The 16,292-nt window shown below is 40.0% G+C and overlaps 1 protein-coding gene and 1 pseudogene across 2 annotated transcripts in view; one reads left to right on the top strand and one right to left on the bottom strand.

Annotated features, from left to right (window-relative positions):
* LOC116463610 (voltage-gated potassium channel subunit beta-1) overlaps positions 1-16,292 on the top strand; it is a 494,700-nt gene that overhangs the window by 58,343 nt on the left and 420,065 nt on the right. The window contains exon 1 of one of the 2 annotated variants that reach the window (XM_032146791.2): positions 12,637-12,911. The exons of the other annotated variant lie outside the window; for it this stretch is intronic. Coding sequence (XP_032002682.1) covers positions 12,637-12,911 — 275 coding nt within the window. Of the gene's footprint in view, positions 1-12,636; positions 12,912-16,292 lie in introns of those variants that run through there. 2 annotated transcript variants of the gene reach the window in all.
* LOC116463609 (double-strand break repair protein MRE11-like) lies at positions 5,523-8,271 on the bottom strand (annotated as a pseudogene).

Below are 16,292 nucleotides of genomic sequence, written 5' to 3'. Positions count from 1 at the left end.
GGAGAATTCACATATAGTCTTATTCTATTAATAGAAGAGTCTGTGCTGCATTATGGGGAAATTACTTGCCCTGGTTTGAGTTTTATTTCCATCCCTACTCCCACTCTCCCTTCCCCCAACCCACCTGGGACGATCTGTACTAATCCTGCTAACCACTATTTGTCTGGAGGAAATTTTATATAGAAAACATATGTATTCGACAAAATCAGGCACGTGCAGGGTGGTATGGCCGTAGACAAAGACATATGTATTCTTTAACAGGCATGCAGCTCAAGTTTGAAGAGTTCCTATTTTTCAAGTAATGAAAATTGTGGAATAATAGTGAAAGAGCATGGATTTTGGAATCATTCAGGGATAGGTGCACTTAGAAAAGTTACTAAAACTCTCTGGGTCTCAGTTTCTTCTGTACTACTCAAAAATTAAGCGTTCTCCACCCTGTTCAGCCACTCCATACACACAATACCCCAATATGTGCAGACTAAAGCCTCAAACTTCGATGTGCATACGAATCAACTGAGAAACCTTATTAAAATGCAGATCCTGATTCAATAGGTCTGGGGTGATCCTGGGGTGATTCTGTGTTTCGTTTTTTTGTTTTTTTTTTTTGATGGAGTCTCACTCTGTTACCCAGGCTGGAGTGCAGTGGTGCGATCTTGGCTCATGGCAACCTCCACCTTCCAGGTTCAAGTGATTCTCCTGCCTCAGCTTCCCAAAGAGCTGGGATTACAGGCATGCACCACAATGCCCGGCTGATTTTTGCTTTTTTTAGTAGAGACAGGGTTTCACCATGTTGGCCGGGCTGGTCTTGAGCTCCTGACCTCAAGCAGTCTGCCCGCCTCGGCCTTCCAAAGTGCTGGGATTACAGGCATGCACCACAATGCCCGGCTGATTTTTGCTTTTTTTAGTAGAGACGGGGTTTCACCATGTTGGCTGGGCTGGTCTTGAGCTCCTGACCTCAAGCAATCTGCCCGCCTCGGCCTTCCAAAGTGCTGGGATTACAGGCATGAGCCACCACTCCCGGCCAATTCTGCATTTCTAATAAGCTCCCAGGTGCTGCCCAGGCAGCTGGTTCTTGGACCATACTTTGAGAAGCAAAAAGCTCCTTGTATGGATAATCTGAGTGTGAAAAGAAAATGAGCCAGTGTTTTTTTTATAGCAACTGAAAGTTCCACAATGTGCCCTAGCCTTTTCCAGGACTCGTTACAGGAATGGTGGAAGTGCTGTGAGCAGCTCTGAGGAGTCTGCAGCCCCGCAGATGCTTGGGTCCCTCTGGTTGCTTTATTTTTAGTGTGGTCAGGTCTGCTGCCCCTACTGGCCCTGTCTTGTGCCTTCTCCCAATTTATGTCGTAACTAATCACAGCACCTTAGCCCTCTTATGGTGCCTTAAATAGTTATAGGGGAACCTCTATGCTTCCAGTCTCCTCACCATTAACCAGCCTGTGCAAAGTGTATCCTAAATCAGGCCACTGACATTTTGGAATAAAGAGTTCCCTGGTGATATGGCCTAAGCTTCACAGGTACTGGGTCATCACTGTACAAATCAGCTTTTAGAAGCTGGAAAAAAAATTGGGCCAAATGCTTCAGTGTGCATTACATTTAAATAAAACATGTGTGGATGCTTTGACACATTTTAAAAACACTCTAGGTGTTAAAATGGAAATAATATAACAATGAATGACAAGATGTTTCATTTATCACTTACTATGACTAGATGCTTTATATTCAGTATCTGTAATCCTCAACAGAAACATGGAATCTGTATTTTTCTCTTGTGCCAGTGGGGACACAGGAACTCAGAAAGGATCAATTATTTGCCTGGTTTACACAGCTCATATGCAGCATAGCCTGGGTCCACCTGCCTCTGATGCCTGTTAAACACCTTCTGCCTCTCCAGATTAAATGGTTCTCTCAGGCACCCTTTTCATTAGACAACCGCTTCCCTGAACACATGCATTGTTTTAGTTTTGCTATTTACTTTCTCATTCCCAATATTTGTGGTTTTTATTAATGAGGTTCCCCTTAAGGCAATGTGATCATCGTGTTGGAAAATATTAGTGGGAGGTTTCTTCGAAATATTTAGTCAAGTTTAAACCCTACACAAAATGATATTCTTCTATGTCAGGAATGGGTGACAAATGAAGTCATTTCTTTTTTCTACCGGGTGGCAAGGCAGTATCAGTGTATAAAGGGTGGGAATAATGCATCCAAAATGTGGGTCATTATTTGTTTTTTCACTGTAGGGCTGAAGAAATATTTAAGTTTGTACTGAGTCACACATAGCCTCAGTGTGTTATTTATATTGGGAGTGATTGAATTTTTGTGACTGAATTTATTTGAGTGATTGAATTGTGAGTGATTGATCAGTCGCTAGGATTGAAACTAAGGCAACGTGACATAAACAAGAACTGGACCAAAGTAATCACAGCATCAAAACTCTGACAAGGGAGAAATGGATTTAGATATTGGACCCCCATAATAGTTTTTGTGAATTAGAAATGCCCTTCGAGTCTATTAATAAAGGGCATTTCAAGTTTTGAAAAAAGAACTTTGAGAACATTACAGCAATAAAGGGCACTAGTTGGGCCAGGCTTACTGATAGTCTGACATCACAGATGTTTCCTGTAAGATCACAAAATGCCATCGATTCTGGTTGCCTGATCATTATCACAACTTGTCTACCTTTAAAAACAAGAAAATAATTTCTTCCCATTTTACACACTCTCTACTTTTCCTTTTTGGGATCATGCTCAGTTCTTTTTCTCTTCCAAAGGAGAGGAGGTGGTGAAGAAGCAGATGATTTCTGTAAGAGGCTGCTAAAGGCTCACAGAGAATATTATTTTTTTCTTGATGTTTCTTTAAAGCAGTGATAGCAAGGACAGCATAGCCTTTAGCACATATTTTGCTGATGGCTTCAATGTGTTTTATTTGCCAAACACTTAAATATTTTTAGGGAGAGTTGCTCCATGCTTTATAAATAGCGATGTTCTAAAACTTACCAAGATGAACTGTGTTTTCTATGATGTTGTTCTAAAAGAAATGTGTGGCATATTTATGCAGCAAAAATGCTGTAAAAATACAAAGCAACTCCTTACACAGTGATAAGTAAAAGGCGATAAAGATGACCAACAGTAATTCATGTTTAGCAAATTAACAGGAAAGAAGAAATCTTTTTTTCTTTGCCTGACCAGACGGGTAAGGAAAAAATCCAAGGCATTAGTGGAGCAAATAGCCAGTGTGCTATCTACCAATACCATTAAGTGAGAGTGAAAGAATTGATCTCTGAAAACATAGTTAATGCACAGAGTTCTTTCATGGCTGGAAGGATTCCATACTCTTCGTGTGGGAAAATACCCTTTTCTGTGCTTTTGGGTGGTGGTCCTTGAGTCAGCATCTGGGGGTCCTGGAAGGAATATACGGACAGTGAAACCCAGCATCAAGGTTTGAGTCCCTGAAAGCTGCTTAAAGTAGAGCAAGTCATACAACCTATTTGGGCTTCCATTTCCTTATCTAAAAATGGAGAACGAAATGAGAATACATGTAAAAATGGTTCAGATCCCAAACTAGATGGGTATTAGTTATTGTGATCATTATTGCTGTTATTCTGACTGTATAGCAGCCCTGGTTTGAACTTCTTTGTGCTGAGACTTGGAGGTCTATATCCTCATGCTCCTCCCGCTAGGCTCTGCCCATCATGGTCTATATCTACAACCTGCTTATCTGAAGATGCGTGTGTTTTACTTACTTGGGAATAGTCTGATGTTCTACCAAGTTCAGAGGATGCAGGGGACATTGGAAACAAATGTGGATCATCTTAGAACGAAAATTGAAATAATTTTACATTTTACACATCATGGTAGCCAGGAATACAAAAACATCACTCATTCCTCAGTGTCTAGCTCAGGAAACCTTAATTTGCATTGATTACAGAATAAAAATTCTGGCAATTCAAGATAAACAGTCACCTTTGTAGGTAAACTCAGTCAGTTTTGGATTCTCTCCTCACCTCCCTTCTCCATAGGGGTGATCTGTGATCTAAGCTGGGGCAGAGCACCTGGTCCCTGTGCCATCCTCAGTCCTCAGGGGCGCACATTACAGGGCTGCTAATCCATGACCCCGGGATGAAACTTTCTCCCCTCACATCTGTGGGCCTCCGGGTCCCCATTTGTGTGCTTTGTATCCCCTTGATCTCGACCCCAGCTTTCGCAGCTGCTGGCATTCCTGCACGACTTTTGATGGCAGGGACCGCTGCTAGAGAAACGTTTGGATGCTGTCCCATATCATGCTGGGGGGATGCGTAGGATGATTATACCTCCTGGTTTGCAGAAGACTTTGCCAGTTTTTGCCTGTTGTCTCTATGTGACTATTAATAGCACTCTTCATGCTCAAAAGTGTCCCAGTTTCGCAGTACATTCTACAATTGCTCAGGGTACAGGACTCAGGGAGGCTGTCCTCAGGCCCACATTGCCATAATCTGCCACTTCCCTTTCACTTGGATGCCTCCTTGGACACAGGGTAGGTCAGGCACACTGGCAACTCAAACCTTATCCAGTCCACTCTGATCCTTTCATCCTGCTTCGAGTTTCTTTTTGGCCTAAGGGAAAGGAAAGAAGGAAAGTAATACTTACATAATCAAATATTATTCTCCACTCCATGCCTTTATGCTCTAAGCTTTCTCCTTACTATTTTTTTTTGTGGTTATTCTACTCTTTTAATAAAAACATATCTGTTCAAACCATAATTTACTTCTAATCATTCAGTCTTTTAAGAAGCATTAGAAAAAAACATACATAGTAACGAACAGTGAGTTCAGGCTGAGGTTCACATAGTTTGTTTTACTTTCAGGAAATCCAGAACCTCTAGGAAATTATTATATTATGAAGAAGTTAAATTTTATAAGCTCTTTCCCTCAACTTTGGCTAAATGCAACCATTTATATAGCTACATTTAGAAAACTAAATGATCATGAAGCAGAAATGTAAAATGGTAGATTTATTTTAATCTTTACTCAAGAATGATGTTTAGAGGTGGGGTAGCTCACGCCTGTAATCCCAGGACTTTGGGAGGCCAAGGCAGGTGGATCACCTGAGGTCAAGAGTTCGAGACCAACCTGGCCAACATGGTGAAACCCCGTCGTCTCTAATAAAAATACAAAAAATTAGCTGGGCATGGTGGAGCACATGCCTGCAATCCCAGCTACCTGGGAGGCTGAGGCAGGAGAATTGCTTGAACCTGGGAGGCAGAGGTTGCAGTGAGCCGCGGTGGCGCCATTGCACTCCAGCCTGGGCAACAAGAGCAAAACTCTTGTCTCAAAACAAAACAAAACAAAAAGAATAATGATATTTAAACAAAGCTCTTAATATAACAAACCGGTTAAAAAACAAGGTGAATCAATGCTGAGAAATTTCTTTCTTAACGGAGTCATGCTCAGGCAGCAATACTTATAATCTTAAACTGTAAACTCTGAGCTTGCAACGTTTTGATTTTTCCTGTATCTTGCAAATTTCTCAGTGCCACTAAATATATTATCTACTATTTCTTCTTAAAGAACTAATGTTCATAAAAAGGATCATCATCGTCATCCTCATCTGATTCAAAATCAACCCCTTTCAGTACTTGGCTCTGGGACATGTTTTTGCTGGATGATGTGCTGGACCACTTTTGATCCGTTTGTGAAGTGGTAGGAAAAATGTCTCCTTCCACATCTGATTCATCTACCTCAATCACCTCTGAATAATTTTTAGTGACATTTTGGGAAGGCTGCTGTCTTGTAGATTTAAAGGCCTCTATAATAGACATATTTCTAGATGCTGGCACAGTGGTCTTTGAGTTCCCGCTATGAGTAGAAGTCTCCAGACCAGTGCCTGCTCTTCCTCTTTGAGACCCTCCTCTGATGCTAAATTCTGTCCTCCTCCTCCTCTTCCACCTGTTCCTCAGCCTCTTTGTTGGGTGCTGCTGAGATGCTAACATCAGAGTCATTAGCCATCTGTTCTGCTAAATCTATACTCATAAGGTCATCAGCACTAAAGGCAGAAGCAGGTTCCTCTAATTGAGATCTGAGAGCTCTGGCCCTGTTAATAGCATCACGGACGTCATCATCTTCACTAGTATTTTTTTTTGTCTGTTTTCTCTGAAACGACATACTTCCTCATTGATTTTATCTTCTAGGGCATCAATATGACGTTCTTAAATTGCTGTGTGTGGTTTTTGTTTTTTTTTTTTGAGGCGGAGTCTCGCTCTGTCACCCAGGCTGGAGTGCAGTGGTGCGATCTGGGCCCACTGCAAGCTCTGCCTCCTGGGTTCACTCCATTCTCCTGCCTCAGCCTCCCGAGTAGCTGGGACTACAGGCACCTGCCACCATGCCTGGCTAATTTTTTTTCTATTTTTAGTAGAGATGGGGTTTCACTGTGTTAGCCAGGATGGTCTCGATCTCCTGACCTCATGATCCACCCACCTCGGCCTCCCAAAGTGCTGGGATTACAGATGTGAGCCACCATGCCCAGACGAAATTGCTGTGTTTTTTACAACTGGTATTTCATTAATTCCTCAATGGCATCTTTCTCCTCCTTGTCCACAAATTCTTGTACTGCTTCACCCATCCCTCTTTCTGTTAGCAGTGAGAGTGGCACATTCTTCTCTTCAGTTTGAAAATACTGTTTTACAAGATCTTCTACCCTTAAAGTTGTTCCTTCTGAAGAAGGTTTTGTGGTAAGTTTCCCAAAGTTGATCTCTTCTCCTGTTTTTTCCTTTTGTTTTCCATGCCTGAAAAAATGGATAATGTCTTTTGGATTAGCTACCCGATCCACAAATTTCTGGCTAAAGCGAAGAAGGTTGAAAGGTTCAAAACCTCCACTATAGTCCACTCGCAGTAGTATAAGAGGCTTCTCTGGCTGGCAAGAATTACCTAGATGTTCCCGTTTAGCATTTTCAAGCATTTCTTCAATCTTCGCCAAACAGAAGCTTTGTATGGCTTGGTTTACTTTAGGATTATCTGGGTTAAAAAATGTCTGGATGATTAGCCAGAACAACATCCTCTATGAAAAACTACTGCACAGTGTGAAGAGGAATTTTCTGCATATTCATTTTCCTCCCTTAAATACACAGCAAGCCAACATGTTTCTTTACAGCTTCTCCTGGGGAAAGAGAAGTAACCACTGAGCTTCCAGGTTGTGAGATATAAAACAGCGGTTGTTCATTTTTGGTTTTTGTTATTTTTAGATGAAGTTTCACTCCTGTTGTCCAGGCTAGAGTGCAATGGTGCGATCTTGGCTCACTGCAACCTTCATCTCCCAGGTTCAAGTGATTCTCCTGCTTCAACCTCCCAAGTAGCTGGGATTACAGGCACGCGGCACCACGCCCAGCTAATTTTGTATTTTTAGTAGAGACGGGGTTTTACCATGTTGGTCAGGCTGGTCTCGAACTCCTGACCTCATGTGATCCATCCACCTTGGCCTCACAAAGTGCTGGGACTACAGGCATGAGCCATTGCGCCTGACCTGTTGTTCATTTTTGGTTGGAGCTATTTTACACTCATGTGCATGGCCCCAGATAACAAGATCAATGAAGTCATCCAAAAATTGTTCTGGACTGAAGTTAGTACTTAGCCATGTTTACTCCTGTAATCACAAATAATCACAAATAAGTTAAACCAAGAGTTCTCATCTTCTTTTGATCTCAACATTGTTACTTTCTTATTGACAAACATTTGAGAGAGCCTTTCATCTGGAATGGATCCTAAATCATAGAGTGCAATCCTTGTGCTTCCTTTTTGAAGCAAAACCAGACTAATGTCTATCTTCTCCATGGACATTGAATGTCCAAAGTGATTTACAAATGCAACACAACTTAAAATGTCCAGGGCACAGCATGCATCTGCCCCCATGGGGTCGTCATGATTACCATGAATACTAAACACTGGAATTGAAATGTTGAGATTGCCATCTTGGTAGTTCACCCATGGAAACTTACTAAAACCAAAGTTGACTGATTGATCACTGAGAATTTCAAACTGGACAGGCCTATCACCCATACGACATTTTCTTAATAACTTGAGGCAGATATGTAATGTTTTCCTTGAGGGCTTTGTTCATGAAAAAGATCACCTAACAAAATAAAATCCACTTCATTTTCCTGGGCAAGTTTTAAAATTTCATCTAGTGTTACACATGTATCGTTTCCTCTGACTGCATCTTTCTCCATAAATCCAAGATCAGTATCTGTTGCAACTAAGACTTTAAACGAGTTTTAATCATCAAATGCTTCTGCAGGACTCATTTTTATGGTCAGTCAAACTCCTCTGGGACCAAGTTCTTCTTCAAGAACCCCTGGGTCCTGTACTCAAATGTCAGAAAATTCACTCAATTCCAAATTCTAGAAATTCCCACTCCTGGACTCTTCAAAGCCCCACCCATCGGGACCCTAGGCTGTCTTCTTTCTAGAAAGAAAGGGTGGGATCTGTGAGAAGAAAACAGCATGATCAGAACTTGCCTCTGAGAACCCGCAGGGCCATAAACCTGAATTCTCTCCCTACTATTTTAACAGAAGTTTCTAGAAATCAAACAAAACCTTTCTATTTCAGGTTTCTGGTCCCACCACTGGCCTTTAAGATACCTTGTTGATGTTAAGGGGAGAAATCCAAAATCATGTCGAATGTTGCTTCAGGATGCTGAAGGTGTGTGTGAGAGGTGGACTAAGGGCAAGTGAAAGGGGGCAAGGTGTACATTAAAGGAAGCAAGATAATCCAAGACAGCAGTAGATGACTTGTTACCAAGCCGTGTGACCGAGGTGACTACATTAGTTCAGACAGTAGAGGGATGAGAATAGCAGTGAAGGAAATTCTTCCTCCATACTGTCGTGGCAGAGGAGGCCTTATGACAGCCTATTGACAGACTTTCCAGAAGAGCTAACTGCACTTTCCTGTCTCTTTGAGAAGGCATGCCTCTTTCCTCCTTCCTCTCCTGCTCTTCTCAGGGACTCTAAGGCCTTGCTATAACTCTGTAATTTTTAACTTATGGAAAGAAAAATTCATGCACCTTCCCAAGTTCTTTACATGCAGCAGGCACTGAGATAATTGATCCAGAAGAGACTTAAGTTGATTGAGGGGGAGGGTACCTGGTGCTTAACGGGTCATTAAACAACTCTGTGATAGACCCCAGGTGGACACTGACATCATTATCTCCTAAACTAAAACAATCAGATCCATGGGTGTGTGTGGGTCAACCCCATGCGTCTTTTTATTATTATTATTATTATTATTATTATTATTATACTTTAAGTTTTAGGGTATATGTGCACAATGTGCAGGTTTGTTATATATGTATCCATGTGGCGTGTTGGTGTGCTGCACCCATTAACTCGTCATTTAGCGTTAGGTATATCTCCTAATGCTGTCCCTCCCCCCTCCTCCCACCCCACAACAGTCTCCAGAGTGTGATGTTCCCCTTCCTGTGTCCATGAGTTCTCATTGTTCAATTCCCACCTATGAGTGAGAACATGCAGTGTTTGGTTTTTTGTCCTTGCGATAGTTTACTGAGAATGATGGTTTCCAGTTTCATCCATGTCCCTACAAAGGACATGAACTCATCATTTTTTATGGCTGCATAGTATTCCATGGTGTATATGTGCCACATTTTCTTAATCCAGTCTATCGTTGTTGGACATTTGGGTTGGTTCCAAGTCTTTGCTATTGTGAATAGTGCTGCAATAAACATACATGTGCATGTGTCTTTATAGCAGCATGATTTATAGTCCTTTGGGTATATACCCAGTAATGGGATGGCTGGGTCAAATGGTATTTCTAGTTCTAGATCCCTGAGGAATCGCCACACTGACTTCCACAATGGTTGAACTAGTTTACAGTCCCACCAACAGTGTAAAAGTGTTCCTATTTCTCCACATCCTCTCCAGCACCTGTTGTTTCCTGACTTTTTAATGATGGCCATTCTAACTGGCGTGAGATAGTATCTCATTGTGGTTTTGATTTGCATTTCTCTGATGGCCAGTGATGATGAGCATTTCTTCATGTGTTTTTTGGCTGCATAAATGTCTTCTTTGGAGAAGTGTCTGTTCATGTCCTTCGCCCACTTTTGGATGGGGTTGTTTGTTTTTTTCTTGTAAATTTGTTTGAGTTCATTGTAGATTCTGGATATTAGCCCTTTGTCAGATGAGTAGGTTGCAAAAATTTTCTCCCATTCTGTAGGTTGCCTGTTCACTCTGATGGTAGTTTCTTTTGCTGTGCAGAAGCTCTTTAGTTAAATGAGATCCCATTTGTCAATTTTGGCTTTTGTTGCCATTGCTTTTGGTGTTTTAGACATGAAGTCCTTGCCCATGCCTATGTCCTGAATGGCATTGCCTAGGTTTTCTTCTAGGGTTTTTATGGTTTTAGGTCCAACATGTAAGTCTTTAATCCATCTTGAATTAATTTTTGTATAAGGTGTAAGGAAGGGATCCAGTTTCAGCTTTCTACTATGGCTAGCCAGTTTTCCCAGCACCATTTATTAAACAGGGAATCCTTTTCCCATTGCTTGTTTTTGTCAGGTTTGTCAAAGATCAAGTAGTTGTAGATATGCAGCATTATTTCTGAGGGCTCTGTTCTGATCCATTGATCTATGTCTCTGTTATGGTACCAGTACCATGCTGTTTTGGTTACTGTAGCCTTGTAGTATAGTTTGAAGTCAGGTAGCGTGATGCCTCCAGCTTTGTTCTTTTGGCTTAGGATTGACTTGGCAATGCGGGCTCTTTTTTGGTTCCATATGAACTTTAAAGTAGTTTTTTCCAATTCTGTGAAGAAAGTCATTGGTAGCTTGATGGGGATGGCATTGAATCTATAAATTACCTTGGGCAGTATGGCCATTTTCATGATATTGATTCTTCCAACCCATGAGCATGGAATGTTCTTCCATTTGTTTGTATCCTCTTTTATTTCATTGAGCAGTGGTTTGTAGTTCTCCTTGAAGAGGTCCTTCACATCCCTTGTAAGTTGGATTCCTAGGTATTTTATTCTCTTTGAAGCAATTGTGAATGGGAGTTCACTCATGATTTGGCTCTCTGTTTCTCTGTGATTGGTGTACAAGAATGCTTGTGATTTTTGTACATTGATTTTGTATCCTGAGACTTTGCTGAAGTTGCTTATCAGCTTAAGGAGATTTTGGGCTGAGACAATGGGGTTTTCTAGATATACAATCATATCATCTGCAAACAGGGACAATTTGACTTCCTCTTTTCCTAATTGAATACCCTTTATTTCCTTCTCCTGCCTGATTGCCCTGGCCAGAACTTCCAGCACTATGTTGGAGTGGTGAGAGAGGGCATCCCTGCCTTGTGCCAGTTTTCAAAGGGAATGCTTCCAATTTTTGCCCATTCAGTATGATACTGGCTGTGGGTTTGTCATAGATAGCTCTTATGATTTTGAGATACGTCCCATCAATACCTAATTTATTGAGAGTTTTTAGCATGAAAGGTTGTTGAATTTTGTCAAAGGCCTTTTCTGCATCTATTGAGATAATCATGTGGTTTTTGTCTTTGGTTCTGTCTATATGCTGGATTACATTTATTGATTTGCGTATGTTGAACCAGCCTTGCATCCCAGGGATGAAGCCCACTTGATTATGGTGTATAAGCTTTTTGATGTGCTGCTGGATTTGGTTTGCCAGTATTTTATTGAGGATTTTTGCATCAATGTTCATCAAGGATATTGGTCTGAAATTCTCTTTTTTGGTTGTGTCTCTGCCGGGCTTTGGTATCAGGGTGATGCCGGCCTCATAAAATGTGTTAGGGAGGATTCCCTCTTTTTCTATCTATCTTAACCATAGGGCCATCGACTTGGCTTTCTTTCTTTCTCCCAAACTAGTTTTCATGTACACTGGGCACACACATACACATCCATGCACATACAGGCTCCCACCATTCCCTCCCACTCTTCTGTTTTTTCACACCAATTTTGGCCTTCGTCTTCCCAATTATCAGATGATTCTCATGGCTTCCATTTGTCAGAAGTGCTGGGAGGGGCAGTTACTGAATCAATTATGAGGGGTTACCATTCTCACATTAGGAATGAAAGAGTGCCTGACATACGTTATGTGATTCACTGACATTCAAAGAACTATAAAATAGATTTAAAATGTTAAGGTTTACACAAAAGAAATAATCTTCCCCTTGCATTGATACTGTTGAACTTATTTGAGGAAATTCACATTAAAACTTTTAAAACTCCAAAAGGACTCTAATCAGGAATGGCTAATGAGCCTCCAGAAATCTTTTATAACTCTAACATGATTATCAAACATAATTTACCAAACCTATATGGTTCAGATTTGTCACTATTAAATAAAGCAAAAGTCCCAACTTTGCAGAAGAAACAGCCACTGCCAAACTTCAGTATTACAAAGTTGTTGGGAGTTGTTTTTAAAATTTCCATGTTCCAAGATATCACAGGTAGTGGCCACCTTACCTCTTCATTAGGAAACGTTAGAGATACATTTTCATCCCAAGCCACAGACTGGGCTCAATTACAGCTTTGTGGCAGGATAAGGTTAAGAGAGGTGGAGTGGGCAGGGACGAGGGAGGGAGGCAGAAGCAGAAAAATCAATTCAGATTACTTTGATGACAGTGACTTCCAGTCTTCTCTGAAAGATCTCCACGATGCTGGCAGCTCGGACAGGGGCAGCGGGGAGTCAGATCTCAGAGGAGAACACCAAGTTAAGGAGACAGTCTGGGTTTTCTGTAGCAGGGAAAGACAAATCTCCCAAGAAAGCCTCAGAAAATGCTAAAGACAGCAGCCTTAGTCCCTCAGGGGAAAGCCAGCTCAGGGCGCGTCAACTGGCTCTGCTGCGCGAAGTGGAGATGAACTGGTACCTAAAGCTCTGCGACCTGTCCAGCGAGCACACCACCGCCTGCACCACGGGCATGCCGCACAGGTAAGCTGCCCCTGCTCTGCGTGGGGTTTGGGAGATGCCATTTGAAGGTGCTCTGGAGAGTGCTTTGATTTTTTTTCCTGTGCAGCTGGAAGTCTTAACGGCTCTAATTGCCTTAGAGATGATTGGCACTTCAGAATGTGTAACCACAAAGAGCAGGATCTTGGTACAAATGGCAAATAATATTCCCTGCGTTGTTATTCAGAAAAGACCTCTTATGAGGAGGCAGTAGATGCTTAGGAGCTGACAGGACAAAAGAGCATTATGATTTTTCTTAAGTAAAAATCAGAGGAGTTAAGAAATGGTAGGAAAGTGCTCCCTTCCAAAATAACTACAAAAAAGAGTTTGCAATCTTTCAGCATTTCCTTTGCTCTGAGAACTTGGGGATGAGGGAAGAACATTTGTTTTGCCTGTTTGAAAAGTGTGAGTTGAGTAGGGTGAACTTGTTGAATGAGGGGTCAGGCTGGCCATAGGGATGCAGAATGGGACATATTGACCACCAATATAGGGATCTGAGGCCCGTGTCTAAGACAGATAACATCAGGAGAAAAAGGTACCTTTTAAAAAAGAGATAAATGTAAGGCAAATCTCTATGGTTTTTCTTTCTGTTCTTTTCTCAGCCTCTGCTTCAAATAAAGCAGAGGAAGGATAATTTCACAAATCCCAGTGTTCCAAGGCAAAACGTACTGAGTAAAAAGTGTCTGGAGTCCTGAAATTTAAGGATGCTTATTTTCTATAATTTGTGCAAAAAATCTCTTAGGAATTAAAGAATTTTGGAAGAAAAAATACTGTGAAAATAATGCCTAGAATAGCTATGTTATTAAATGGTCATAAAAATTCCTTTGAGGTGAAAAATGGTTCCAATTACATGGTCAAAGTATGGAAAACTCTTTTTGTAGAGACTATATGGTAGCACTGAAATTCTGCTATGCAGCCTGTATCAAAGCATCCAGTGCACTCTGAGCTGCCTTTGTCTATATTTCCAATTCCAAAAGACACTACAGAAAAACTTATTTAGTAATTGAATTAACTTGTGCATATAGACTAAAAACTTTTACCATACACTTTAAAACTCCTCAACTAACTTTCATTTTCTCTTTTTCAAGGCAGCAATAAATAGATATTTTAAAACCTAAACTGTTATTCAAAAATCAACGTTTAAAAATTAGCACAAAATAAAGCTTCTGGAAATGTTCTATGAAATATATTTGGTATTCATGGCCAGAGTGGTTTGTCTGAAGCTCTTGTATATGATGTTGGGCCCACATTTGGGGTACATGGGAGGAAGACCCAAGGAGAATAGTCTCGTTTAAAGAAAGTTTGAATGAGCTTGTTAGTGTTGGGGGTGTATCTCATTACATATCTCATATTTCAAACTATTACATATCTCACATCTACAAATCTTAAAGCTATTATTAAAGATCCTCTAGGAAAAAGAGTTAAGTGGCAAAGGAAAGCATTGAAAATGGTTTTCTTCCATAACATTCTCCTTGACTTACGATATACCAGAAATTTCCTTTAAAGAGTCTAATACAAGACCACAGAATTCTTTATTATCTGACATTGGAACAACATTGAACAAGTCAGAGTGGCATATTAGTTAAGGTAACCAGGTTTAGCAAGAAACTTTTGGGGAAAAGCAAATATCTGCTCTTTTCTGCTTCACTTAAATATTTTGTTCTGTAATCAGAAAAGACTAGATTAGACATGATCCAGAATTAATGTCTCCTATGATAATCTGTGGGGTAGTGTTTTTAATCACTGATTGACAATGGCATGGTGTTTCCCTTGTTTAGTAAAAGGGTTGAAAAAGAGTGAAGATATGTCTACCTTACATGATCAAAAATTAAAAATATCCCGTCCTCCTTTATTATTGCAGCATGATTATTTCCAGGAAGAAACGAGTATGTGTAGTTGGAACTAACTCTATTTATAAATTAAATACATTTATTACAGAGTTCAATGTTTGCATAGCTCAGGAAACTAAGGCAGTTTTTCTCATCGCCAGCAACTTTTTTACCTCTCAAATGTTGGAACTACATTCCTCTGTTGAGTCCTTGAGATTCCTGGACAGTGACAATGTCTGATGGTGCAATCTCTTCCAATTTTAATGTAAGCGATAGGATGTGCGATCCCCCAAGTCACCCAAATTTTTCTTTCATTTGTAAATGTCAGCCGTTGAGAAGTCACAGAAAATTTTCTTGGATTTCTAATTGTTCTTTCTTCCAATAACATGGCCCATGAGTGATATCTCCATTAGAAACTTGTATGTAGAAGATAAATATGATTAACTTATAAAATATTAACAAATTTATTCACCTGTGAAGCATTACTTACAAGACAGAATATGAAATGTATTGAAGAGTCCTTGAAGACATTACACATTTGCTATTGGAAATAATTCTGTGGGTCTTTGGTTAATGTTCTTCAATAAGGAATTGCTAGCGAACTCAAACTTGTTTCCTTTCTTGGAAGATGGAATTAAAATATTTTACATCAGGTTAATTCTAGTTCCTGAGGAATTTGAGGATTGCTTTATGTCCAGATTCTATGGTAACTTATATTTGAAACAAAGGGTATTATTAAATGATTGGAAGAAAGCATTAGAGGTGGGGGAGATTCAGCAGTCCTGGTATATTTAAGAAGTAAAATTGCAGGCAGCAGGATAGGGAATGCACATTAGGTTTGTGGTAAGTAGTTCTGACTCCTTTTCTGGGCTGTATTTACATATGACTATATAATGAAACAATCTAATATACTTTGCTTAATACAGATTTATTGTTCATCTAGAGTTGACTGATAACTCTGTGATACTGATTTTTTTAAGGTGACAGCTCAGGGCCCTGCGCCTTCAGGGAGGATGGGGCAGGGTCCAGAGTTCTGGAGTTGAAGGCAAAGGATTGGCTTTTCTTCTTACTGCCTGTAACTGTGGGCATGTTTTTTAAAAAAAATTATTGTTTTTGAATAATTTTTTTTTTCTGTTTACGTAAGTAACATCTGAACTTTGTAGAAAAGTTTGAAAACAGGAAAATATAAAGCAGGAAAGGCTACCATTGTTAATATTTTGGCATGCTTTCCCCAGCATGCCAAAATATTAACAATATTTGGGTCATGGGTAAAAGTCAGAATATGATCATATCATTCCTTTTTTCACTTAATATTATACCAATCTATTTTATTATCTTAAAAACTATTTAAAATTTTCTAAGGACTACATCTTATGACCATAATATTGCTTAGCCATTCTTCTTTTATATACTATTCATCATTATTAGATATAATGTTACAATAAATATCTTTGTATCAGATTTTAAAAAACCATATTTCTGCTTATTTTCTTAGGCTGTATTTCTTTTTCTTTTTTTTTTTTTTTTTTTTTTTTTT

Source organism: Hylobates moloch, unplaced genomic scaffold (assembly GCF_009828535.3).
Source record: "Hylobates moloch isolate HMO894 unplaced genomic scaffold, HMol_V3 SCAFFOLD_44, whole genome shotgun sequence".
In the NCBI taxonomy this organism is placed as follows: domain Eukaryota; kingdom Metazoa; phylum Chordata; class Mammalia; order Primates; family Hylobatidae; genus Hylobates; species Hylobates moloch.
Note: the sequence above shows the minus strand (reverse complement) of the source record. Positions and strands in the feature narration are given on the sequence as shown.